Genomic DNA, 27,832 nt, shown 5'->3' on the forward strand with positions numbered 1-27,832 from the left:
TGGATCACCATCCAGAAAATGTATGTCACCAGCTGCTGTCAGATTTAAAGGCCATAAGGCAGGGAACATTACATAAATGCTTACTAAAGCCATTTAAGCTTTTATAAAAATAAGAAACTTTCATATGGTCTAAATTGCAACTTTTATTAAAGTTATGAAGGCTATTGTTTATTTCCTCCCTGCCCAGAAACATGTACGTACATGTGTTTGTACACAGGTACACAGTTTTTTTGTTTTTGTTTCTCTTTGTTTTGTTCTTCGATTTTTAGGGCCACACCTACAGTGTATGGAAATTCCCAGGCTAGAGGTGGAATCAAAGCTGCCGCTGCCTGTTTACACCACAGCCACAGCCGCAGCAACATGGGATCCAAGCCATGTCTGTGATATACACCACAGCTCATGGCAACACCCGACCCTTAACCCACTGAGTGAGGCCAGGGATCTAACCTGTAGCCTCGTGGATACTAGTCAAGTTCATTAACACTGGGCCACAGTGAGCACTCCCTAACTTTTTTTTTTTTCTGTGTACATCGTTTTTATACAGGCTCAGGTAGTTTAGCTAACATCTGGGACACCAGGCCAGATCATTGACATAAAGTACAGAGTCAGTGACCACTGCTGCACACACTTCGTGCATGTGAGCAGTGAAATGTCCACATTTTACCTTCCTTCTTTCATGTGTAATTCACATGTTTAAAAAATCCAGGTTATTTTTCTCTTATCTGTCTATAAATTTTTAAAACGTTAAAAAGACAACAAAAAATGAAAGCCTGTTAAACGTGTGATCATTTTATCTGTTTTTATCAATGACATTTTTGGGCAGCGTTATCTCTTGGTTTATTAAAATCCTGTAAAATTGAAATGCCTCGGATATGAAATCATGCTCTAATATGTAAGATGTTCAGGTTTTACTCCTTTCTGTTTGAAGGTTGTATCAAACTTCTCTTTAATGGAGTCACAAGAATCACATGCTTATATGCTCATATATTTTTGAGCTGACATGCTTTTGGTGACAATACTAATTTAAAAAAAGAAACTTGCCAAGGCGCCTTGTTAATTTCCCTGTATGATGCTTATAAATATGTAAACTCACAAGATCAGCAGTTGTATGTATCAAAGCAAAGGATTTTTACGTGATGACGTCTTAGGCTTCTCCTATAAAGTGACCTAGAATGATTGGATCCATGATTAATTTCCTGAAAGTCTGAACCTACTCAAACTTGAAAGAAGTGTATTTGTAACACTTTTTCTAGGAGCCAATCAAAATTATTCACTCACTATTAAAAAAATACAAAATACAAAAATATTTAAGTGTGAACTGTAACTGCTGAATTTCTTTGCAAATTCCCAGAAAAAGTAGAGGTACAAGATAATGAGAACAAGGAGTAAAAGGCAAATTAATAATTTAACATAGACAACCATAGATAACTTTTAGGTATGGAAAAACAAAGAGAGTTTTAGGATGCAATAATGTTCCGCTTTCATCGTAAACTCTTTATAAAATGGGATGAATACTTATCAATATTTTGGAGGAGATGAAGCATCAGGTTTTCATGGAGCCGTAATGAGTGCCTATTTCATATACTTCTTCATCTCAATAGCCATCATCACTCACTTTCTTCTTATCCCAAACCAATGATCTAGCCTCTATAGTGTCAATTATGGGAGTTCCCTGGTATCTCAGTAGGTTAAGGACCTGGCATGGTCGCTGCAGTGGCTCTCATTACTGCTGTGGCATGGGTTCGATCCCTGGCCTGAGAACTTCCTCATGCCTTAAGCGTGGTCAAAAGTAAATAAAATGGCAATGATTTCCAGCAACTGTGAAATAAAGGCATAGTCTTCTTTCTCAAAATAGTCAGTTTTCTTTGGCTTTTTCCTTTGGGAGAAAATGTATAATTCAACACATTTATTCAAGAACTTGCAACCTACTTGTTTGTTAGCCAAAGCACCTTGGTCGTGTTGAACATGTTGTGTTTCCTGTCCTTCCCCTACCTCGTGCATATACTGTTGTGGATCCTGATACTGTAATAGCAGCCGTATTAAGTGAGATAATGACCCTCCTTGTTTAGGGCTCAATGTTTGACATACACAGTGACTGGCAGGCCGTGTTTCTCATGACTGATGGAAGCATATGCCTTCCATTGGGGAATCTATCCCAGTGGGATTCACATGCATCTATGGCACTGTCTTCTTATAAGTGGACAGCTTATTGCTCAAAGTTCCTTTCCAACTTCTACTGTTAAACTGAGGGCTTTGCGTTGGCCTGAAAGAGCAATTCACATCATCATTTACTAAAATATGGCGCATGAAACTCTAAAAATGAGACATCTGTTAAAACTATTTTCTTTTATACATATGGTTTGTTGGAGTTACACTTTTTTTTAGCCTTACACATTATTCTGTCACTGCTGTGTGCCAGAATCACACATACCCAGCTATAGTTAATATGTGTAAGTTGTGGTTATGCAGTCATATCTAAATAGCCTTCATGTAGAGCTTTTGAGGAAAAAATGTGTTTTGTCATTTCTCATGAAATTTGCATTTTAGAGCAAAAGGAGAATGTTAGCAGAATTGCTTATTGAGACCAAAGGACAGTCATTATTTCGTACATCATTCACAGTAATAAATGCATGATAGACTCTCAAGATTTATTTTGAATTGGCTTGTTGGTAATGGAATGCTATTTTGTATTGTTTATAGGTTGATATATTCTGCATGAATGCATCAAATCTGCTTCTCTGTTCAAATGTCTTTATTACTTTAATTGACATTACATGTTATCTCATCACTCTTGGCATTGTTTTTCTCTTCTGAGGATAACACTTCACACTCCAAGTGTTTGTGGCATTTATTCACGGTTTTTCATTCTTTTGGTTTCATTTTGCTACAATGATTGGAGGAACATGGGCTAATTGTGGGAAGGTAGACCTGCATAAGCCCTCACTGTAGGTGAATTTTCATCATTCAGTTCTGCTGGGTAAAGTTGTTAAAGACTTAAATGCTTCCGATTTATGTATCTTTTATCATGACTTTGCATCATACAGATAAATGGCCTCAGCCAGTACAAATAAAAATAACTCATCTTTCTATCCAGAGTTTATTGTAACACTGTTTTTTGTTGATTTTAGGACAATTGGTTTCAATATGGTTGGTGATTCCTTTATTACTCTGTCATCCTAAATAATGTTTAAAACGTGGTTCCAAGTCTGAACTCCCAGAATCCTGTCATCTCTGGCTATAGAATTTAGGATGTTAATATCCTGAATCTAGCTATTTGCTGATTATAAAGCCTAGGAATTTCATAGGAAATTATTCAGAAGATTAAAATGGTATTTTTACTAACATATTTTTGCATTAATTCATTCAAGGAATGCTGTTTTATATAATGTCCTATCTTGTGATGCTGTGTGGATTATGAAAATGAAAAGCAACCCTAACTTCAAAGAGTTTCCAGGAGTTCCTGTTGTGGTTCAGTGGTTAACGAATCCGACTAGGAACCATGAGGTTGCGGGTTCAATCCCTGGCCTTGCTCAGTGGGTTAAGGATCTGGCATTGGTGGGAACTGTGGCGTAGGTTGCAGACGTGGCTCGGATCCCATATTGTTGTGGTTCTAGCGTAGGCCGGTGGCTACAGCTCCAATTAGACCCCTACCTAGCCTGGGAACCTCCATATGCCACGGAAGTGGCCCTAGAAAAGGCAAAAAAAAAAAAAAGAAAGAAAGAAAGACAAAGAGTTTCCAGCAGAATGGGAAAGTAAGAGGTATGCAAGAAATAATGATTATATGGTCAGAAAGCCAAATATTTTAAGATAGATATAGATAAATCCTATTGAAGTTCAAAGTAATACTGTATTAAATTTCTCTAGCATTATGTGTAGAAACCTTAAGGAAAAAAATGTAAAAAAATGGAGTCATTGGAGATGGATAGGAGTTCCTGCTGTGGCCCAGTGGGTTAAGAACCGACTGCAGTGGCTTGGGTTGCTACAGAGACGCAGGTTCTATCCCTGGGCCACCTCAGTGGGTTAAAGGATCTGGCATTGCTGCAGCTGTGGCATAGGTCACAGCTGCGGCTTGGATTCAGTCCCTGGCCCTGAAACATCCATATGCCATGGGTGTAGCCATTAAAAATATTAAAAATAAAGGTTGGTAAAAATATGGAAACATAACCAGGCAAGGCAGGAAATCTGCAAAGACCAAAGGCGTAGTGAAGGGAAATTTCCAGGAATGTTTGGGTAACAGGCAGAAGTTGATATTTACTGGAGTAGGAGCTTTTGAGGCTGAGCAATGGAAGGCAGGTGGAAAGATGAGGTTTCACAAGTTGCTGGACTTGAATACTAAGTTTAGACAATGGCACTCCGTTAAAGTTTTTTTAGAATGGAAAAATAGGCGCTCAGACCCATGCTCTAGGAGTATTATTTGGGCAATAGATATTGGAATACAGATGAGTGAGTGACATGAGACTAGAGGCAAAGAGGGCACTTAAGAGACATCGTCCACCATTGTGGAGAGGGCAGTCAGGTACCGTTCTGTCCAGGTGGACTGGCAGTGGTAGAGCACACATGCCCTTAAAACTGGAGGGGAGACCCAGCCAATGCTGGTTCATGAAAGTGTTCTCAGAGGTGACCTGCAAGTGATTTTGCAGCTGAAAATGGCTGTCTGATTTTTTTTAATGGCAAATATGGGGAAAATAGGAAAGAGCACCATTTTGGATATATTGAACTTAATGTACCAGGTAAGTACAATCAAGCAATCAGTTTGTAACGTCCATAAGCATAGTGGTAGTTGTTCATGGAGTTATCTGTGTAATAATGAGAGAGAGAAGGGGGTGGTGAGTATTGGGAACAGAGCTGATACAGAGACTCCATTTTCTGTTCCCATTACAAACACAAAAATACAAAAACTTGTAAAACATAGTGCCAAGCTCAGAAAAGAAGGTCCTCAGATTTCATCAAAGAAAGTGTGGTAAGGATGCCACTTGCACATAGGGGTATCTATGCCAGATATAATCCCTGGTGGCTTGGAAGTGGAATTTTTAAAGTCTGTATGGGAAATGATAGATATTCTGCTAAAACGGACTTGGAACTCAGTATTCTTGGAGTCTGGAAGCACTTCCTTGCCAATGCAAAGTCACTGAAACCTGTGCCAAGGTTATAGGTTGTGAATTTATGACATATGAGTATTATGGAAACCAAAATTGAGAAATTAAGGTAGAAATTTGCCTGGGAACTGGTAAAGTCTACAAGGCAAGGGAAAAAGGAAATTAGATCTTCTTTATAGGAACATTTAAATAACTCAAGACTCTCATGGAACTTCTACAGACATTTAAAATCACCATGAAAAGTCACTCCCAGTAAAATTTATAGACCACATGAGGAAACAAACTACCCAAAGAAAAATAAATGAAAGAAAAAGAAAAAGCAGAACTTTAGCAGGAAAGAGGGACATAGAATAATCTGAAAATAATTGTAAATTAACCCTTAACATTTATAGAGGCAAAAGAAGAGCATGATAAAAGAACCTGTCTTTATGAAAATAGAATGAAGATCTGACAAAAAGAAATGGAAATGAAAAATACATGTATTAGATGAAAACAATAATTGTATTGAACAGCATATTAACACAGTTAAAGAGGGGATTAATGGTCTGGAAGTAGGATTTGAGAAAATTGCAGTAACAAAACACAGAAAGATAACAGAAGTTTTGGAAGTAAAATTAAGAGAGAATGCCTAAAAGAATTCCCAGAAGGAAAAAAGCAGGAAAATAGATATGAGAAATATGTTTGATTAACTGGTACCTTGAGGATTTTTCTAGGAAAAAAAAAGAAAAGCATTAATGTTAACATCAAAGAAGTGTAACAAGTCCTGACATACTCGTGGTAAAATGTAAAGCATTAGATATAAACAGATAACCCTAAAGCAATTAGTAATCCAAATATTACTATAAAATTACTATAAAGGAAGGATCATTAGAAAAATTCTCATCAGCAAAAACCAAGACCAGAAAGAGTGAAATAATATGTTCAAAATGGCAAAAAAAAAAACCCTGTCAGCCTAGATTTCTATAGCTAGCCAAATTATTATGCATTAATAAAAGTGAAATAAAACCATTTGCTGACAAAAGAGCCTCCTCTTGCTAAATTCTACCCTTGCTGAAAGAATTACTAAAGGATGTAGTTCGGTAAAGAGGACATTGAACCAGAAGTAAGGAATGAAATGAAAAAGAAACAGAGGGGTTGCATATTGAGGTTTAAGCAGAGTAGAAGCTATTTGAAATGGGTCTCTGAGAAATTTAACCACCAGCCAATTAAAGATGAATAAATGTCATGAATGCCCTGGACAGATGCTGTGGGATAGCAGATCCCTGAGATTAGAATCTGTCACATCTGTGTAACATCACTTTTATACCAGGGCATCAATCAAACAGTTCAGGTGAGGAAGTATTGCTGATAGTTGAGTGGTTTTCAGTTTTGGCAGCTAATGGGACTTAAAAAATTATATTAAAATATTAATGGCCAGATTATATTCCATTAAAGTTTCTGATTTAATAGGTTTGGAGTGTGTCCTATCCATCAGTGTCTGCTTTGTTTTAAATTCCCTAGATGTACAGCCAAGATTAAGAACCACTGTAATAGATTGTCTGAGAAGAGCAGAAGTTTAGAAACGGACTCTTGCCACATTGCAGCCTGTGTTCATCATCATGGAGGTCACACATAAAAATGTCTTTTCACACATAAAAATGCCTCACTTTTTTTTTTAACCAGTAATTAGTAAGCTTTTTCTGTAAAGACCCAGTTAGTCATATCTTAGGCTTTGTGAGGCAGATAGTCTTTGATGCAGCTACGCAAAATAGCCATGGGTAAAAGGTGAAAGATGGGCATGGCTTTGTTCCAATAAAACTTTACTTGTGAGAGTTATAAGCAGCATTTGGTCAATGAGCCTTAGCTTGCCAAACTCTGCTGTAGAATGTTAAAATACAATAAATGAATGTAGTTTACCATTTAGTTAAGAGAACACAAGAGTTCTGCTTGTTTGACATTTGCTTTTTTGTTTTGTTCTTTTTTTGCTTGTTTTTTTATTTTTTATTTTATTTTTTAAATTATTTTTATTTTTTCCATCATGGCTGGTTTACAGTGTTCTGTCAGTTTTCTACTGACAGCAAGGTGACCCAGTCACACATACATATATACATTCTTTTTCTCATATTATCATGCTCCATCATAAGTGGCTAGATATAGTTCCCAGTGGTATACAGCAGCATCTCATTGCTTATCCATTCCAAAGGCAATCGTTTGCACCTGTTAACCCCAAATTACCAGTCCATCCCACTCCCTCCTCCTCTCCCTTGGTGACCACAAGTCTGTTCTCCAAGTCCATGATTTTCTTTTCTGTGGAGAATATCATTTGTGCCTTATATTAGATTCCAGATATAAGTGATGTCATATGGCATTTGTCTTTCTTTTTCTGACTTACTTCACTTAATATGACAGGCTCTAGTTGCATCCATGTTGCTGCAAATGGCATTATTTTGTTCTTTTTTATGGCTGAGTAGTATTCCATTGGGTATATACACCATATCTTCCTAATCCATTCATCTCTCAGTGTACATTTAGGTTGTTTCCATGTCTTGGCTATTGTGAATAGCGCTGCAATGAACATACAGTTGCATGTATCTTTTCCTTTTTTATTAAATTGTTTTTTATTTTTTTATTGTTATTTCCCCAATACATTTTTTTTCTACTGTACAGCATGGCGACCCAGTTGCACATACATGTATACATTCTTTTTTTCTCCCAGTATCATGCTCCATCATAAGTGACTAGACATAGTTCTCAATGCTACACAACAGGATCTCATTGCTAATCTATTCCAAAAGCAATAGTTTGCATCTATTAACCCCAAACTCCCAATCCATCCCATTCCCTCCCCCTCCCCCTTGGCGACCACAAGTCTATTCTCCAAGTCCATGATTTTCTTTTCTGTGGAGAGATTCATTTGTGCCATATATTAGATTCCAGATATAAATGATATCATGTGGTGTTTGTCTTTCTCTTTCTTACTACTTCACTCAATATGAGAGTCTCTAGTTCCATCCATGTTGCTGAAGATGGCATTATTTTGTTCTTTTTTATGGCTGAGTAATATGTGTATACATGTGGGTACATGTGTCTTTTTTAAGGAAAGTTTTATCCAGATATATGCCCAACAGTGGGATTGCTGGGTCATATGATAGTTGTATATTTAGTTTTCTGAGTTACCTCCATACTGTTTTCCATAGTGGTTGTACCAATTTACACTCCCACCAACAGTGTAAGAGAGTTCCCTTTTCTCCACACCCTCTCCAGCATTTGTCATTTGTGGACTTGTTAATGATGGCCATTCTGACTGGTGTGAGGTGGTACCTCATAGTAGCTTTGATTTGCATTTCTCTAATAATCAATGAGGTTGAGCCTTTTTCATGTGCTTGTTAGCCATCTGCATATCTTCTTTGGAGAAATGTCTGTTCAGGTCTTTTGCCCATTTTTTCCATTGGGTCATTGGCTTTTTTGCCATTGAGTTGTATAAGTTGTTTGTATATTTTACAGGTTAAGCCCTTGTCAGTTGCATTGTTTGAACTATTTTCTCCCATTCTGTAGGTTGTCTTTGGAGTATCCAAATTGAAAGGGAAGAGGCAAAACTGTCACTGTATGCAGGTGATATGATACTATGTATAGAAAACCCTAAGGACTCCACACAAAAACTATTTGAATTGATCAACGAATTCAGCAAAGTAGCAGGATACAAGATTAACATTCAGAAATCAGTCACATTTTTGCTTGTTTTGGTTTTCACAGTTAGGGGTCTGGCATATAAATGGATGACTTGGATTTCCTGTTTAATCACATCTGAATATTTTGGGTTCAGAATAAATGTGCTGTTTTCAACATGTTATATATAATCATTGTATCTGAATTGAAAGTGTTGATCCTTTTCCATTCCTTACCACTTTCTCCAGTGGTAAGGAAAATGTTCACCTAAGAACATTTTCTTCTAACATATCTTGATTAAATTTATACAAATTATTCAAATGTTAAGCTCATATTATAGTGATTGAAAGAGCAGAGAGATGGATTTCCTGTCCAGCATAGCTTTCAAATTTTACTTGAATTTATATCCTTTTCTTCTCTGCCATCATAACTGCTTGCCTGGCTTCTGGAACTGCTTTATTATTTTAATTCCAAAACCAAACTTTTATTCACATTTTAATACTTTTGAAATTAAGTGACATCTTTAGGGTCAATGGATATGTACTGGGACCCCTGTATTTTATGTTTTTTCTCCAAAACCTGTTACGAAATTCATATGTATCTCTCAATTGACAGCATCTTTTTTAAAAAATTGAAGCATAGTTGATTTACAATGTTGTGTTAATTTCTGCTAGCAAGGTGATTCAGTTACACACACACACACACACACACACACAATTCTTTTTTGTACTCTTTTCCATTATGGTTTATCTCAGGATATGTAGTTCCCTGTGCTATAAGTACGACCTTGTTTTTTTAAATTTTATCCATTCTATATGTAATAGTTTGCATTTCCTAAGCCCAAACTCCCAGTCCTTCCCTCTCCCACCTCCCCTCCCCTTTGGCAACCACTAGTCTGTTCTCTGTGTCTGTCTGTTTCTGTTTCATAGATAAGTTCATGTATGTCATGTTTCAGATTCCACATATGTGAGAGCATATGGTATTTGTCTCTCTCTTTCTAACATGCTTCACTTAATATAATCTCTAATTGTGTCCATGTTGCTGCAAATTGCACTATTTCATTTTTTTTTATGGCTGTATTCCATTGTATATATGTACCACATCTTCTTTAACCATTCATCTGTTGAGGGACGTTTAGGTTGTTTTCATGTCTTGGTTATCGTGAATAGTGCTGTTGTAAACATGCAGGTGTATGCATCTTTTTGAATTAGTTTTGTCTGGATATATGCCAGGAGCCGGATTGCTGGATCATATGGTAGTTGTATATTTAGTTTTCTGAGGAACCTCCATACTGTGTTCCATAGTGATTGGACCAATTTACATTCCCACCAACAGTGAAAGAGGGCTCCCTTTTCTCCACACCCTGTCTAGCATTTGTTATTTGTAGACACTTTAATGGTGGCCATTCTGACCAGTGTGAGGGGGTACCTTGTACTTTTGATTTGCATTTCTCTAATAATTAGTGATGTCGAGCATCTTTTCATGTGCTTGTTGGCCATCTGTATGTCTTGGAAAAGAACATCAAATTGACAGCATCTTAAAATCAAGGAAACATAGGATTGCTTTCACTCATGTTTGCCTCCCCCCTTCCTTTGGCAACCACTTCCAGAGTTTGGGAAGAATTACATTTCTGGAAAACAAATCTGATCTTGTATTATGAATGTCTGAAAATAATTTTGAGTGATCTTAAAGTTTAAGCTCGATGGCATAGCATTCAAGGACCTTACTCTCCAAAGCCTTTCATATTCTTGCCCAAAGAACTGAATATCCAGCCTATTTCCCTCTCTCCCTCATGTGAATTACTTCCTTCCTGATGATCAGACTCATGATGCATTATTTTAATACAGGTGTTCTAAAATCTCTGAGAAAAGTTTAATAAAATGGAATTGGTGTTGAGCTGAAAATAGCTAAAACAGGCTTTTCCTAGAGCTTAATAAATACTTTAAGGTGGAAAGGTATCCTTGTCCTTGCAGGAAAGGCTTGGCTTTTTATATTAAATTGTCAAAGAAGCTTATGGATCATCTTTATTTGGAATATTTAAAACACAGACTAGACACTCTTCTGTTTGGGATGATTTAGGTACACCCATGAGAGAGAAACAAGATGAACTTTGATGTTGTGGCCGGTTCTAGGAATTTGGGGGTGATTAATGACTGTATCTATGTGAGGTCAGAACCTCCAGATGGAAATGAAGAGGGAAATTCAGTTAGTCATCCACATGCTCTCTGTGGTTCCAAAGACTTGGATATTTAACTGTTGAATATATGCACTTACTTAAATAAAAGACTCTATTTCACTTTATTTTCTGCTGTGAGTGTTCATCTATAGCTATAGTTAAAGCAACCCCACAAGATAAACACTTACTTATTCCCAGCTGCCATCAAATAACATATGTCAAATTGTAATTATTAGAAAAATTAAAATATGAATTAAACTGCAGATGTTCCCACTTGTTTTTTTGTTTGGTCTGAGAATAAGACAATAATGAAGGAATAGAGTAAAAAAAAAGTCATCTTGATGACTTTTGGGGTATTTCTTCATTTTTATAAACTGGGAATTAGGAAATGGCTTATTCACCATATGCATATTTATATGGCTCTGTGTTTTAAATTTAGGTATGTATCCTGCGCCTTGGGCTGTCCATATGAAGGAAACATCACACCACAGAAAGTGACTGAAGTGAGTTATATGTCTATTTTCTGGTTCTCGGTAAAATGATTTATGTTATTTTAAAACACGGGCTCTTTTTCCTACTATTTATTGCATCTGCACAACAAGACTAAGGAAACCATGAACTGGGAGACATGTTTGATCACTTTTATTTCGTTTTATTTTAACACTAAAGACCTATATATTGACTGTCACTATTCAGAGTTAAGATTTGAGTCTTATTTGGGTGCCAAAGATGGAGGAGATAAAAAGATCTGTTTTGTTTTTCTGTGGATAGAACACAGGAAGTAACCTTTCTGCCTTCTGTCGCAGTGCAAGGGAAGTATTTGCGCATCTGCTTAAACTGCCTTGGTGTTTTTGCACATCTCCCTTAAGCGCTGCCTTGGTTGCTCAGGTAGCATCACTTTGTTTTCTCTGCATACTTTGGCATGTGTATCAGTACACATGGCTTCTGTGTTTTTGCTCCTTTGAGATCTTACAGCTCTTTCTGCTGAAATTTCTGCTATTTTTCCGGAGCAATTTTCCAGCAATAGATAATAGTCAGGATCTACTTATCGAAGTTCATTTTCTACTCCCTCTTCTCTTGTCTTAATTGTTACGAATGAATACAAAATGTTCAGTCTTGGAGATCATATTGGACCCAGAAACGTATTTGTATATAAAGTAGTATATTGGTGCGCGCTGTTGTTCAGGTTAATTTTGAGAAGTTTAGTAACGTGGTGCTGAAGTTGTGAAAATGGCATTGTTAGAAGATCAAAGTTTAGGCAAAATAAACTTCCAGTCTGGCTTAAGCCATTCCTCTTTGACACATTCATTTGAACTGTAGATTTTTCAAATAAGAGAGATCCCATAGTCTACTAATTAAGACCTTTGCACATGGAGGCAGAAATATCATAAAATATTTTGTGATCCTTCTCTGTCATTGGACCCTTCCAAGCCCCTGTTACTAATTTGTATTCACAATTGCATATTCTTTTCTTAAAGAATATTTCCAAAATAGTATAACTTCAGGCTCCACAAAACCTGAATCCAACTGTGCCTATACACCCACCCCTGATTTTTCTGCCTTCTGCCTCACACCACCTCTGGACAGACCACGCACACAACCTCAGGTTCTCCATTTCTGCTCCACAGTGTCTGGGATGCTGCTGAAGAAAAGCATGTAACAGGCAGACTGAAAGAATTAGGAATTCATGACCAGCAACCTTACCTGGGCCTTCTGTACTGTTCCTCTACACCGTGAAGCCGGCTCCCTCTCTCATTCTCCAAAATGACTATTGAACCCTGTGTTCCCTCTGTTGAAGCCTCGAGCCCTTTCCCCCACTGACTCCCTGTGTATGCACCTGCAGAGTCCTTCCCATTGACTTTGATTGAACATGTTCGCACCTCTTCATCTCAAAACTTCCTTCCTTAGGTCAGCATCCCTGTCTAGCAGTGATGTTCTCTCTCCATCCTGCCACATCTACACTTCTTGAAGGACTCTCTGCAGCAGGAGGGTCCCTCTCCCTATGTGCCACCAGCTCTCCGTCATGTTCTGACATGACATCTAGACCATTCATGCTGCTCAAATCTCTCTCTGTAAGATCACTCTTAGGTACTTGGGTCAAGAAATGTGAGATCAAATTTAGTCCTTGTCTTGACTTCATAGCAGAATTTGGGGCTGGTGACCACTGCCCCCCTTCCTGACACTCCTGTTGCCCTTGTATTTCCCTTGACACCACACTAAGGATTTTCCTCCAACCTCTTAGGTGTAAGCCTCATTCTTCTCTACCTGACCATTAAGAAATTCCAGCATTTAATAGGCAGGAGAGGAAAATCAGCATTATGCTTTTTTTTTTTTTCAGTCCAAGTTTACTGGACTAGGTAGCCCTTCTGAGTGCCCTCCAGCCTGTTTTCGATGTATTGATACTGCCTTTCTGAAACATCCAGTGGTATCAACACCACCCCACATTTGGTCAAGGCTTTCTGTTGATCTTAAGGTAGAATCTTCAACCAGAACCCTATGCCTGCTTGGCTTGTAAGGCTGTGTGTACCCTTTGTATGCTCTGCCCCTTATGGAGCTTTATGCACTCCATTCCCTCTTGGTTTTTGCTTTCTTGTCACAAATGTCCTTTGTGTTTGACCTTCTTTCCTACCTGGAATGCCCTTTGTATTTCATATTTCAGTTGCCTGGAACACATTACCATTTGTATTTGAAATTCCACCTGGAATGTTCTTCTCACACCCTTCCTTTGTGATTTAAACAAGTTAATGATGACTTTATCTCATGCACCTCCTGTTCCGACAGATCTAGGTCAATTTCCTCTGCTCCATGCTCTTTGAATCCCGTTTCTTTGTTCCACAATTATTTTTTTACCTGTGTTTACACATTCTCAAGTGGAGTTGATTAAGGTCTGACTCCAGGCTCCATGATACCAAGAGCCATCTCAACGCCTGTATTCTCACACTATCCCAGTACCTAGCACAGCTCCTGGCATAAAGCAGGCACTGGAGAAATACATAAGACAGGAGTGAAGCAGTGACCGTGTGTCAGCTTTTGTACGAAGTGATTTTCTTTTTTTTTTTTTTCTTTTTATTTTTTTGTCTTTTTGCTATTTCTTTGGGCTGCTCCCGCGGCATATGGAGGTTCCCAGGCTAGGGGTCGAATTGGAGCTGTAGCCACCGGCCTACGCCAGAGCCACAGCAACGCAGGATCCGAGCCGCGTCTGCAACCTACACCACAGCTCACGGCAACGCCGGATCATTAACCCACTGAGCAAGGGCAGGGACCGAACCCGCAACCTCATGGTTCCTAGTCGGATTCGTTAACCACTGTGCCATGACGGGAACTCCCGAAGTGATTTTCTTAACATATATCTCATTTTATTTTCACAACCATGTCATTACTACCATCATCTTTATTATTGCAATTTTGAAAAATTAAGTAGTAAGCCTTAGAAAACATCCTAAATAAATGTGTTCTATTGTTTGCATTTTACAGACTACGGCCCGAGTCTTATAAAGATTACTCTTCTGCCCAGTATCTCATGACTAGCATTGGTGGCAGCTGAGATTTAAATGCAGGCCTGTCTGATTCCAGAAGCCATGTCTCTGTCAACATACTATGCTGCCTTCATTCAAATTCATATTGTTCCCTGAAAGCAAACATCAGTTACTTGGCTTGAAGGAAACTTGAAATTTACCAAGCTCAAGAGCATTCATTTATGAGCTGGAAAAGTTAAGCCAAAAACATTGTGTCACTACCAATTACAAAGCTACTTAATTGATATCTCTTGACCACTAATCTAATGCCTTGTGAAATACTAATTCCAAAGTAAATTTGGGATGCTTCTGTTTGACTAAAAGGGTTGAGAAAATAAGCCTCCCATAATTGAAATTGATTGTAGCTCATAGTTTCACAATTGAACTTGTAGATAGATATGACTCTAAATTTTCAGTATTAGGAAAAATAACTACCATAAGGTCATTCACAGTTTTATATTATGCTTGGGATTTCATGAGCAAGGGAAAGGACTAGAAAACTAAAATAGAAGTTTTCCATGGATATGCACCTGATCCTAGGGGTGATGTTTACCTCCAGATGACGTTTGCTAAGGAACAACTGGGTTCGTTCCTTTCTGTTTGACTAGCACGTCCCTTTTCCTAATAGGTATCTAAGCGATTGTATGGCATGGGATGTTATGAGATCTCTCTGGGAGACACGATTGGCGTGGGAACTCCAGGAAGCATGAAGAAAATATTGGAAAGTGTCATGAAAGAAATCCCACCACGAGCCCTGGCTGTTCACTGTCATGACACATACGGACAGGCCTTAGCAAATATCCTTACAGCCCTTCAGGTATTTTGTTTTATTTGCATGTGTGTGCAAAGGTGTGTACTTGTTTGTAATATAAACACATTAAGAGCTTTAGTGAGACAATGTTTATGCGTTGCTGTGAATATAACATTTAAACAGTGCCTGCCACGTGACAAGCACCTGGGAAATATTAGTAAATTGCACATTTTTGGGGGTTAATGATGTCTCCTACTATTGTTCATTTGATTTGATAAAATCTCTGAATTTGTTCTTTTTAAAATATTAGTCCTCTTAGAGCTCTGGCTGCTTTTTTCAACTTCTAGTGGCTCTCAGCCTCAAAATTTAATAGACCAAAATATGGTGGCATTTTGGGGAGCATATGCTGTTATAAACATGTAACCAATATTCTTTGGATAATTTGATGCTGTGATGAGAAGATATGGTGCTGAGGTAGAGACTGTTTTGTTTAAGATGTGTTCCTGGTGTTAGCAAGCATGCTTTTGAAAGAACCCCTGGTTTTTATCAAGTCTGTTCTGTTAAAGGAGCAAAATCAAGAGATTGAAAAGGGGGAGGATGAAGACTTGCTTATTAAATTCTAATAATAACTCGATTCTTTTTAATGTATTTATTTAAAAGAATAGATATAAATTGAATTTTAAGGTTATTATTTTAAATTGATGTTATTTCTTAAACCTGGCTAAAAATAGAGTCACTTGATGGTCTTTGAATCCAAGATTTTGACAACTAAAGATAAGAGCGTATGAAAGCTTTTTGGTGTGGCTGAAAATCAATGCGTGAAGCTTAATGTCACAGCTCTGCAGTGTGCAGTTGCTTGGCAGAAGTTAAAAAACCCTGTGAAGATCAAGCCCCACAAGGGCTTATTTGGACTTTGTAACATATGTGCACAAATCCTTATTTATCCTCTGGAAGCAAGCAGGGAACATTGTATTGAATTAGAAGAAAAAACGGCATCCCATGGACTTTTGGGCGTGGGAATTTTTACAAGTTTCCTTCTCTATTCTGGTTTCTAAGACAATAGAGAACTAGGCATCGCTTCAGGATTCTGTGTTTCTGCTGCAACTGTAACTTATTAAGTGTTCCTCACTACAAAGTTCCTGGAGAGGTGTGTTTGTGTGTGTGTGTGTGTCTGTCTGTCTGTCTGTCTGTCTCTCATTTCTCTATGTGAATATATCCTCTACATGGTAACACTTTGAGTAATAATTATATTCATGTAGCATATTTATTAGATAATGAGTGATGGTTTAGTGTTTGGGGATACAGGGCTACTGTGCAAATTCTGGGAACCCAAACATCTGATTCTGAATACTTTTCTGCCTCTTGAAAATGCCCCAGTGCAAAATATTGCTGTTACCCCATTGTGGTTGTAATGGTTAACAAAGTCTCTCTGAGGAGGTAGTGTTTAAAATCTGATATAAAGAATGAGAAGACACTAACCCCAAGAAGGTGTGTGTGCACACGTGCGCATGCGCATATGCACACTGATGTGTGAAAAGAATGTTCAAGCAGATGAAACACCACTTGGGCAAAAGGCCTTGGAGAGGGAGGATCATGTCCTAGGAGCTGAAAGATGACTGATGTGTTCAGAGGGGAAGCTACACTTTATAACATTTGTTGAATTGGTTGAACTGCAGAGTCTCCATTTACAAAGAGGGGAGGCCTGCAATCCTGGGGCGTCTGCCTGTTGTCCACCTGTAACAGCCACCTGGAGAGGCAGGGACAGGAAACAACCCTGGGCTCAAGCAAGATGCGGAGCGCAGGGGAGAAGCCGTATAAGACGAAGAGCCTGCCCCCTCCCCCCAAAATTCTACACTCTTGGTCAAAAAGGTTGAGCCAACAAAAATTCCACCCCACAAAGGGAGAAGGCAGTAAGTATATTTATGCTTGTGGCCTTGGCTGTGGGTGACGGAGAAATGCAAAATCCCCCTTTATACCTCATGTATTTTTGTTGACCTTTGTATGGGTAGGTTTAGGGTTCAAATTCACCTTGCCTGCAGAATGTGAAAGAGCCAAGCGGGTAAGTGATTTTCAAATGGGTGTGGGTTAGTAGCACCTGCAGGTGTCAGGGAATATAATTTTTTCAGAACTGAAAAATATTATTTAAGTAGAACTGTTCACCGTGTGTGTGTGTGTGTGTGTGTGTGTGTGTGTGTGTGTGTGTGTGTCTATGTGTGTGTCTCTGTGTCTCAGTGTTTATCTGTCTCTGTGTATGTGTGTGTTTAGGTGTCTGTATATGTATATGTATCTATTTGTGTGTGCATGTGTCTCTGTGTGTATGTGTGTGCATAGGTGTCTCTGTGTGTGGCAGGGGAGGTGTGGCTATTCTGCTCTGCAGCAGCTCCTCTGTAAGTTGGTAGGAAGTGGTTCCATCAGCATCCGTCACTGTGTTTTCTGTTGCTTTACTGTGTGCCCAAGCTCTAAGTATTCGAGGGAGGCAGGAGGGCAGAAGACCTGGAAAAGCAACAGTGCACTTCCAGCCTGGCATTGTTACATTCCCCAATCCTGGACTTCTAGTCCCAGGATAAGTGGGTGGAGGAGAGGGTAAGAGTGGCTTGTACAAGAAGCAACATGGCCTGCAGCCCGAGAGGCCAGATTCAGTGAACGATTGCAGAAATGGTCCAAAAGCAGAGACCTGCTGAGAGATCTAAATGTTCGAGCTGTAGAGTTTGTCTTTTCTTCCACCTGCTTTTCCGTTTCATCCAATTTCATCCACTTTCATCCAGTTTGATAAGCCAGTGACAAGGTCGGAAAGAAATCTACCCTGCTGCTCTCTTTGAAGCTAAATGTAGCTGAGACAGCCTGTAAAATGTTGTGGAACATTGGAGTTTGTAAAGGCAGCCAAGCGTAGTCTTGGGCCAGCAATGCAAACACATGGGCCCTGGTTCCAAGCATCGCTGAGCGAGGCGGAGGCCTCTCGTGCTTTCTTTCCTCATCCCCTCTCACCTCTCCAACAACAGCAGCAGCAACGACAAAATAACCAGGGTACCTTGCGTAGAGGAGAAACAAAATATCTTGGACAAAACTGCCAGTGTTGAACTAAGAGGGAAATCAGAGAAAGTCCCGCTTCACGATGACCAGGACTAACCTGCCTTCAAGGAGCAGAGACCTTACTTCAGTCTTTACAATTGAATTGTTGCAGTGGCTTCTAGTCTGATTGGGGGTGGAATTGGAGTGCATATCATTTGCCTTAATTTAGAGATTGAGAAACAGTTTGCAGTGTTCCAAACTGGAAGTTAATATTAAGGCAAGGAGACATGTAGTAAGTGGAAACTTGGCCACGATGGTAGGAAACAAATGAGAGTTATAAATGGAACATCTCTCCTCCGTCTGGAATGCACATACTAATCGTGTAAAAGAGGGCTCTTTCTTGGGTTCCCAGGTTTTATTGTATTTTTTATTACTTAAACATATGACTTATAGGACTGTGCCTGAGTGAATGGAAGTCAAGAATTCATAATTATCAGATACTCTTTAATATAGAGAAATAATTCTGAGACTCTAGATTTGAGGGTGGGATATTTATAACCCCTCGAACCCAAAAGAGCAAGAAAATGAGGTGACAAAACGTACAGCCTTTCAGTAATGGAAAAAGCGTACATGGCCCAATATACTTGTCTTAATTTTTTATGAAAATATTGAGTCTCACCCCTCTGCATATTCCCAAGAACCTCCGTAAAACACCAGTGAACAAATTGTTTAATCTACTTAATACTAAACAATTGCACAGTCTTCGCTTTTCTCCACTCAAGTGATTTGAGTCTCCATAACTGGATAAAAAGAGAATAAAACAAGTGAGATCCAATACTGCAAATACCAGTACCACATTAATTGGTAGCAAAGAGAGCAGAATAGGCAATATTTAGCTTTCCCCTAAAGAAATACCATGTGCCTTTTTCTTTCCTCTTACACTTAAGACATTCAGCTAATGTGCCTTTCCTCATAATGTTTTCCATATGTTTATTATTCTCTGTTAGAAAAACCAAATTATTTACGTAATTTTTACAACAAAGGATTAATTTTTTATATTGACTCTTACTAAATCAGGTTTAAATGCTACCAGACAGCAAGTACTTCCTCATGTAATTTGTTGTTGAGATTCTCTGGGAGAATTTTTTTTGGGAATTCCAAATTCCATTCTCAGTTCTGTGTCTGTAGAATGTGCACAGTGATGTCTGCATCCTTAGATTTTACAGAACTGAGATGCGATACAGAGTTTCTAGAACATCTGTCTTGGTAACAGTGCATTTGGTTAATACTTAATATTATCACATTCGTTACAATGAAAACTATTATACTGCTGCTACCGACTAATAACAAAAATAATAACCTCTGTCACTCAAAGTATTTGGGAACCTTTGTTACTCAAAGGTCCAGAGACATAAAGGCATTGCTTTACAAATTATAAATCTGTAAAGACATGCACCAGATATTATATATTATATATTTCCTCAACATCTATCAAGGAGCTAAATAGAAATAGATGAGCAAGGAGTTCCTGTTGTGGCACAGTGGCTTAAGAACCCAGCATAGTGTCCATGAGAATGTGGGTTTGATCCCTGGCCTTGCTCAGTGGCCAAGCTTCAGTGTAGGTCAAAGATGTGGCTTGGATCTGTGTTGCTGTGGCTTGTGGGGTAGGCTGGCAGCTGCAGCTCTGATCAGACCCCAGCCTGGGAACTTCCATGTGCCACAGGTGCGGCCATAAAAGGGAAGGAAAAAAGGGTGTGTGTGTGGGGAAATAGGTGAATGAGAAAGAAAACAAAAAGTTGAAACGTGGATGCCCCTACAGAGGTTTTGCAGAATGCATCATTAATTTATTCATCAAATATTCTTTTTATCAGACCCTGTTTTAGATGTTAGAGTCATCTAAAATCTCTGAGCACTTGCTGTAGAGAAAACTGTTTTAGTTTTAACTTGTTCTTTGATTATGAAGTAGGTTTTGGGGGATTGATTTGGTTGGTTGTTTGCTACACAGTTAACTTTCTCCAGCACAGTATTATGTTGAAAAATAGTTTCATAGGAAGGTGGGATGAAGTGTAAGTTGTCATAAAAAATATACCAATAAAAGAGGGCAACTAACACAATATTGTAAGTCAACTATACTTCAGTTAAAAAAATAGTTGTAAGACAAAAATAAATAAAAGAGAACAGAGAGTCCAGCAGAAGTTTAACATGGACCAGTTTTCAAGTGTGTGTAAATAGGGCTTTGAGCCATAAATGCCGATGAGAAAAAGATGAACAAAGTTCCTTTCTATTACTTTTTTTTTTTTTTAAGTGGCTGGATTGCATGCAGCAGTATTGAAAAGTGAGGAAACATTTGAATAATTTTTTATGTGTATCTCCAACATCTTTTTATTAATATAAACTCTCCGATGTTGACAGTAGGCAATCAGGTTTTTGTTTTCAGAGATAATATAACTTTTATCCGTTTCTAGATGTTCACAGGTATTGAAGTTGGAAAAAAAACTGCTTCTGAAGTGCATGGCATTTTCAATTGACATTAGAGTAATCAATCTTTAAAAATAACTGTGATATGCTAAAAATGGAAGTATTTAATCTGCATGTAGTGGGTTATGCTGAAGGTGTTATCAAGATCATAAGCTTGATGCTCGCCAAGAAAGAAAATGTGCCCCAAACAGCAATTAAATCATGCTGGTCAGTTAGGCAAATGGTGTAAAAGTTGATTCAGAGTTTTTTCCTACTTTAAAAAAGTCTATTTGGCAAAAAAGCAAAGTAGAAAAAAACACTGAATTCATCTGCCGAAGGTCTTATTTTGTCTATTTCTCTCTTTTTCCTTTATTACTTTTTTTGGGCTGCTCCGCAGCGTATGGAGCACCTGGACCAGAGATCAGATCTGGGCCGGGGATCAGATCTGAGCCACGGCTGTGACCTCTGCTGCACTGTGACAATGCTGGATCCTTTCATCCACAGTGCCAGGCCAGGGATCGAACCTGCATCCTGGTGCTGCAGAGACTCCACCAATCCCATTACACCACAGCAGGAATTCCATCTGGTTTTCTTCTTAATCATGATTTTAACTTGAAAAGAAATCATTGCTTGCCCACCTCTACCAGCAACTTTATTTACGGACGATGGACAGTCTGGGACCCAGGGGAGTGCACTGGGAACAGTATTTACACCTCAGCATCTCCATTGCCACAAAGCACAGCTCATAGGACCAGGAAAACCCCTGACCCTCATCAGAGAGTGATAATCTCTCTCGTGGGACCCAGGGGCTAGGGGGTCCGAGGTGGATCCCTGAAGAAGAGGAGTCCAAGGAGAAGACGAGAACAAGCCCCTGGGAGTGAAAACGGAAAGTGGAGGGTGGAGCTGCCGGATGACTTTCACTCCCTCCAAGCCTGAATGTTGAGCTTTTGGCTTCTTTTCTTAAGGTTTCCCCAGTGCCTTCCCAGGGGGCACTTCTCTTTTTCACTTAAGACCTGCAAGTAACATTATGTTAACTCACTGACTTTTCCATTAGGTAAAAAGAAAGGATATGGGGAAAGTCTCATTTTTCTAGATTTGCGTTTTCTCATCTGCAAAAGAAGTCCGTTAGGCGAGGAGATAACATGCAAGTTCATATCTCGTCTGCGAAATCTTGTCAATTCCAAGCAGGTGTAATTAATCAAAATATCTTGTTTGGGAGTTCCCATCATGGCTCAGTGGTAACGAACCCTACTAGTATCTATGAGGATGCAGTTTCAATCCCTGGCCTTGCTCAGTGGGTGAAGGATCCAGCGTTGCCATGAGCTGTGGTGTAGGTCACAGATGCAGCTCAGATGTGGTATTGCTGTGGCTGTGATGTAGGCCGGCAGCTGTAGCTCTGATTCGGTCCCTAGCCTGGGAACCTCCATATTCCATGGGTGCAGCCCTAAAACGACCAAATAAAACCAAAAAAAAATCTTGTTTGAGGAGTTGCCTTGTGGTGCAATGGGTTAAGGATCCAGAACGGTCACTGTAGCTGCTCAGGTCTCTGCTATAGCAAAGGTTTGATCCTTGGCCTGGGAACTTCCACACACTTTGGGCATGGCCAAAAAAATATCTTGTTTGGTCTTTTTAGCAGTTTTAACTTGATTAGTGTGACAGTATTATTCTAGAACTAGATGAATGGATGTCTCATTGTCTTTAGCTATGTACCGAGAAAACAGCAATCCTGGGCTAAAGCTGTTATAATAATGCAAGTTTTGATTCAGGAGGAGAGACTCATGCTGGTTAATTGTACCTTTTTTTTTTTTTTTTTTTTTTTTTTAAAGGAAGATAGCCATCCTGGATTTAAATGGAATTTTTGTAGTGGTAATCACTTTCAAGAAAAAAAAAAATAATGTCTTTTCTTACAATTAGTTTCTTCCCAGTCTTGTCTTTCTTCTTTTTAGGATTTAACTTTGGCTTTTATGTTACTGATGGGGATTAGGGCCAGGTTGTGATATGATTCTTCCTTTGACAAAAAGATGGAAATTTCAAGACTCGTGACCTTTTCGAGGGCCTCTCTTACTCATTCTGTAAATGTCTCATCCTATTGTTTTCAATATCTTATTTTCAACCACGTACTTGTCACATCTTGCCTAACACATGTGGCTTTAATTTGGAAATCTTGCCGTTTTGCCCTGCCGTTTGCATAAAAACACATTAAGCTTTTGTTTTTCTAATATCTTTTCATGTTTCCTTTTTCTTAATTTTTTTCTTGCATGAAAATTTATAGTTACAAGGAACTTTATGCACATATACTCTTGCCCATTAGTGCAACGGGACACAGATTTTTTTCTTTAGAAGTATTGGCTCAAAATTGGTCAGTTTGGTATTGAACATAAAGTATTATTCTCATGACTATTTTTTTGGCTTATTGTAATGGAACAAATTAATAGTTATATGCTCAGCACCAAAACAAGAACAATCATGCCCTCACACACACGCAGAGGACACGGACACACGCGTGCACACACACAATTAGAACCACTCATAAACATAAAAACAAATTTAAGAATCCTTTAGCTTTGTTGTTTGAACAGCTTTCTCACACTTTGCCAAATATTTCTAGTTCTGAGCTTGAACTAAGTGGAAGGGATATATGCTGTTAGATCACACTGGTTCGTATTTATAAAGTATCACTTTAGAATATGGAACTTACTAGTATTAGTGAAAGTTAGATTCAAGACTGAAAGAAAGCAGAGGGTGGGGAGTTTCATAGCCTCTGACTCAGCTCCCTTGCCTGTGTACGGGAGGCCCTTAGAGCCACCTACACTCCTTCGTTGAGGACCTGGATCTGACAGACCTGACCTGTTGATTTCCCAGGCCCAAGTGCCCCACTAACTTGGCTTTGAGGTTGAGCAAAATCGATGGCTGGGCTACTGCTTAGGTTCTGCAGGTAAGAACTGGATCCTCCAAGCTCCAAGTACTATTGTTGCCAGCCCCTCCCTACTTCTCTGTCCCGGTCAGATTCCAAGTGGTTCATCCCTGAAGATTTTCCTAAAATCCCTGTGGGTCGAGGCCAGAGTAGGGGTTCCCACAGTGTGATCCACAACACTGGGGGGGAGGGGCTGGATGTTCCCCCCAGGGTTTTCTTCCCCACTGGAGGTGCCAGGAGCTCAGGAGAGACCTTTTGGCATAGGGCTGTTCCAGCCGCGGGGGTGGGGGGGGGCAGGGTGATTGCTGTGTAGCCACCTTTCTTACCTTCTAATGAGGTCTCTCTTGGTGCAGGGGGTGCTCAGCCTCATCCCCGTGCTCTAGGAGTCTCTCAATGGTGTCTCGTCCGTAAGTAGTTGTGAATTGTTCTTCTGGTGACAGGGAGCACAATCAGCAATGACCTCAGTTGTCATGTTGGCATCCCTACTCCTACTGGTTGGTTTTTAATGGTTAAAAAATTATGTTGATTTTCAAATATTTGGAAAATGTAAATGAGAACAAAGAAAAATTACTTATAATATTCTTGTTACAGATTGGAATATTATTATTAATTACTAAAATAGATCATTCTTATTCACATCTATCTATATATGTCGGCATGCTTCATTTTATTTCACTTTGCCTTATTATTTATTTATTTGTTGTGTGTGTGTTTTTTTTTTTAACAAATTGAAGGGTTGTGGCAATCCCCCGTTGAACAAGTCTAATGCTGCTGTTTTTTTTTTTTTTTTTTTTTTTCTTTTTGGTTGTTGTTGTTGTTTTAGTTTTTGCTTTTTAGAGCCACAGCGGGGGCATATGGAGGTTCCCAGGCAAGGGGTCTCATCAGAGCTACAGCTGCTGGCCTGCGCCACAGCCACAGCCACATTAGATCCGAGCCACATCTGTGACCTACACCACAGCTCATGGCAATGCTGGATCCTTAACCCACTGAGTGAGGCCAGGGATCAAACCCGCAACCTCGTGGTTTCTAGTGGGATTTGTTTCCACCACAACATGACAGGAACTCCACAATGCTGCCGTTTTTCTAACAGTATTATTTTTAAATTAAGGAATGTACATTGCTTTTTAGATACAGTGCTATTGCATATTTAATAGCTACAGTGTAGTGTAAATATCATTTTTATATGTGCTAGGAAATCATATGACTTGTGATATTTGCTTTCTTGCTTTATTGCAATGGTCTGGAACTGAACTTGCAGTATCTCTGAGGTCTGCCTGTATGATGTATGAGGTCTGCCTCTGTGTGTGTGTTGTGTGTATATGTGTGTTTGTGTGTGTGTATATATATATACACACAAACACACATATATATCTACATGCATAAAATATTATTTCCCCACCCAAGAAACTGCCAAGCTTTCCTTCTTTCTTTCTTTTTTTTTTTTAGGGCTGTACCTGTAGCATACTGAAGTTTCTGGGCTAGGGATCAAATCAAAGCATCTGCCAGTCTATACCACAGGTCATGGCAACACCAGATCCTTAACACAGAGCAAGGCCAGGGATCGAACCCTCATCCTCATGGATACTAGTTGGGTTCTTTACCCGCTGAGCCACAATGGGAACTGGAAATTTGGTTATTTTCTGTATGGAACTCCTATGAATTTAGGTTTCCTCCTTGGTTGAGGGTCAGTGTAATATGTGCTACTGGTTTTCTTCCTGATTTTGAATTGGGTCGTCCTTCGGTTCTATCAGTCTCTTGTCCTCCCTTCATTCTCCCTTCTTTCAGAAATTATAAGTCTCACCAAGGCCCATTTCTTCATTAATCTGGAATATTTCTTCAGATTTCTCAGAGTAGTCTTATAGTTAGTTGTGTTTAAGACATTTAAATCTTTTTACATCAAATGTAAGAATACCTTGAGCAATTTCTTGGGGAAACACTTTCCTTGCAGGATATGGAAAATATGTTTATGACATCAGTTTCCTGAGGTAAAAAAGTCGGGGTTTGAAGAGGATGCTTTGAGAATTAGATTCTTTTACTTTGATCTCATAATAACAACAGATACTAAATAAAGCTCACATTTCTTAGTAAAATGTTTTTAGTTCAGTAAACATTCCTAAAGGAAACATTTGCTTCAGTAACCAAAACCCACTGTTTTCATTGAAGGTCCAAATTAAAAGAATACTGTTTCTATTCTGGAAGGAGAGAAAAATCTTATTTATTTTTCTACAGACATTTTGGAACATTTCCCCTTGAAAATACACAAGACTTTATAGATAACAGATCTTAGAGTGAAAAGTATTAGGACCTGTGTCAGCTGTAAGAAAGCCAACAGTGTTAGCCCTAGCAGATCTACTAAAAATGAAATATTCAAAAGGGGGATTCTTTTTGATTGCTAAGACATAACTTCAATAAAGCAGTAAAGGTTAAGAAAAAAGTAAAGGCAACTTTCTAAAGTTTATTTGACTTTATAGTTGCTTCATTTGCTTAAAGGTAAAGACACAGAACTGTCAAGGATTTAGAGTCCCTTGTGTGTCTGAAACCATGTAAATTTAAAGTTAATTGTGATTTATAAATACTGCTGGGCTTGCCAAAGTGGTTATGGTGTTTGTTAATTTTAAAACCACGCTGTCTTACTGTAGGATCAGGACATAAGGAACTTGTTCCTGGCCGAAATTCCAGGTGACCAAGTTCATGTGTGGTCTAGGTGGGAAGATGTAGCTAAATCATGAGAACGTGAACATGAAACTATGATTTCTTTAAGGAACTTTTATATGTCCTTTGAGCAAAAGGGGAAGAAGCCATTGGGTGGAGGCAGAAGAAGAGGGCCCCGCCCTCCCGCCCTTGGCCATTTAATTTGAAATGTGCAACTAGAAAGAGAACATTAGTAAGGAACTATCTTATGGCAAACATGTATATTGTTTTTTCCTTCAATCTTGATGCACCAAGTTAGATAAACAATTAAAGAGGTATAAAGGCATTGGTTGTTCACTTTCTTATATTGTGAGAATTCACATGAAGATTCTGCTTTGCTCTAGATTTTAATGAAATTCTAACTCATTTATCAAAATGAGTTCATATTCTTGCATGACATAGATAGGCTGGAACTAAGTTACACATAGCCCCTGACATATGGCCAGGCTCTCCAGCTCATACCAGTGGGGCTTGCTCTAATTAGATCTTGTTTACATCTTGTGTCCCATTTACTTGTTTCACCTCTCAAGCATTTGAGTTTTAGAAACCCGATACAAATTTTTGAAGGAGATAGTGGTAGTGGGGCTAGGTAATGGTAAGTTGCTAAACAGAATTTGGGGCTTCTTACTAATTCAGGATTCAGATAGAGACAGTGGTCATTAGAAAGTAGAGAAATTCTGGATTAAATTAGCAGGTGTTGATGGGTAAAATGAATCCTGTTGAACTCTGTTGAGTGAAAGTGAGTAAAAACAGTGGATCCATGGATGTAAGTTTGTAATTATCTCTCTGTATATCCTTTTAATGTTCAGGCTTTCAGGCACTGAAGTAGTGTTTTCTTTTCTTCAATTCAGAAAGAAAATCATTAAATGTCTACAAGTGAGTTTCTACATTGTGCTGACCTTCTGGGCAAATACAAAAATTTTTTAAAAAGGGCATTGATATCAAAGATGGAACGGAAAGACTGCATGAGGATCACTTGTGGTTGTAGAAATGAAAAGGTTAGGATGAGAATGCCTAGGGACTTGTAGTTTCATATTCCATGAAAATGGTTCAGGAAACTGATTAAGGCTGCTCAGATTTTATTAGGAGTCTGTATATAAAGTAAGCCACACTATGTACTTTCAGACACATCCCAACACATGTTAGAATGCAAACATATACACACCAAAATACAAACACAATATAAGGAAAATTGTGCCATTTCTATGTGTTTCATATGTGTGATAGAGAATAATAGGACTGGTAAAATCTTTCTTAGCAGATGCTAGACTGATTGATAGTAAAGACCCTCATAGAGAATGTGCACAGGCTGGTAGAAAGCTTTCCTGCTGCGTAGGAAGGGATCCATATATAAAGTCCAAGCCAGAGTTCCTGTCGTGGCTCAATCGTTAATGAATCCGACTAGGAACCATGAGGTTGCGGGTTCGGTCCCTGGCCTTGCTCAGTGGGTTAAGGATCCGGCGTTGCCGTGAGCTGTGGTGTAGGTTGCCGATGCAGCTCGGATCCCACATTGCTGTGGTTCTGGCGTAGGTCGGTGGCTACAGCTCCAATTCGACCCTTAGCCTGGGAACCTCCATA

The 27,832-nt window shown here is 38.9% G+C and overlaps 2 protein-coding genes across 20 annotated transcripts in view; one reads left to right on the forward strand and one right to left on the reverse strand.

Annotated features, from left to right (window-relative positions):
* The window catches only part of TAP1 (transporter 1, ATP binding cassette subfamily B member), a 682,515-nt gene that overhangs the window by 600,171 nt on the left and 54,512 nt on the right, over positions 1 to 27,832 (reverse strand). The gene's annotated exons all lie outside the window — the stretch shown is intronic.
* Positions 1 to 27,832, forward strand: part of HMGCLL1 (3-hydroxy-3-methylglutaryl-CoA lyase like 1) — a 199,151-nt gene that overhangs the window by 67,241 nt on the left and 104,078 nt on the right. For 15 of the 19 annotated variants that reach the window (XR_014809897.1, XR_014809900.1, XR_014809899.1 and 12 more), the window contains 2 exons: positions 11,357 to 11,420; positions 15,061 to 15,249. Coding sequence is in view for 5 of the 19 variants with exons in the window: in XM_084967779.1 (XP_084823905.1) it covers positions 11,357 to 11,420; positions 15,061 to 15,249 (253 nt within the window). In the remaining 14 variants the exon portion in view is untranslated. Of the gene's footprint in view, positions 1 to 11,356; positions 11,421 to 15,060; positions 15,250 to 21,046; positions 24,206 to 24,456; positions 27,140 to 27,832 lie in introns of those variants that run through there. The other 4 variants (XM_021098510.2, XM_084967781.1, XR_014809893.1 and 1 more) reach the window with 3 other exon arrangements.

The sequence above is a fragment of the Sus scrofa genome, chromosome 7 (assembly GCF_054392235.1).
Source record: "Sus scrofa isolate SSC_HxYL_T2T_F1_AM1 chromosome 7, Sscrofa_HxYL_maternal_Yorkshire_Landrace_v2.0, whole genome shotgun sequence".
Taxonomy (NCBI): Eukaryota; Metazoa; Chordata; class Mammalia; order Artiodactyla; family Suidae; genus Sus; species Sus scrofa.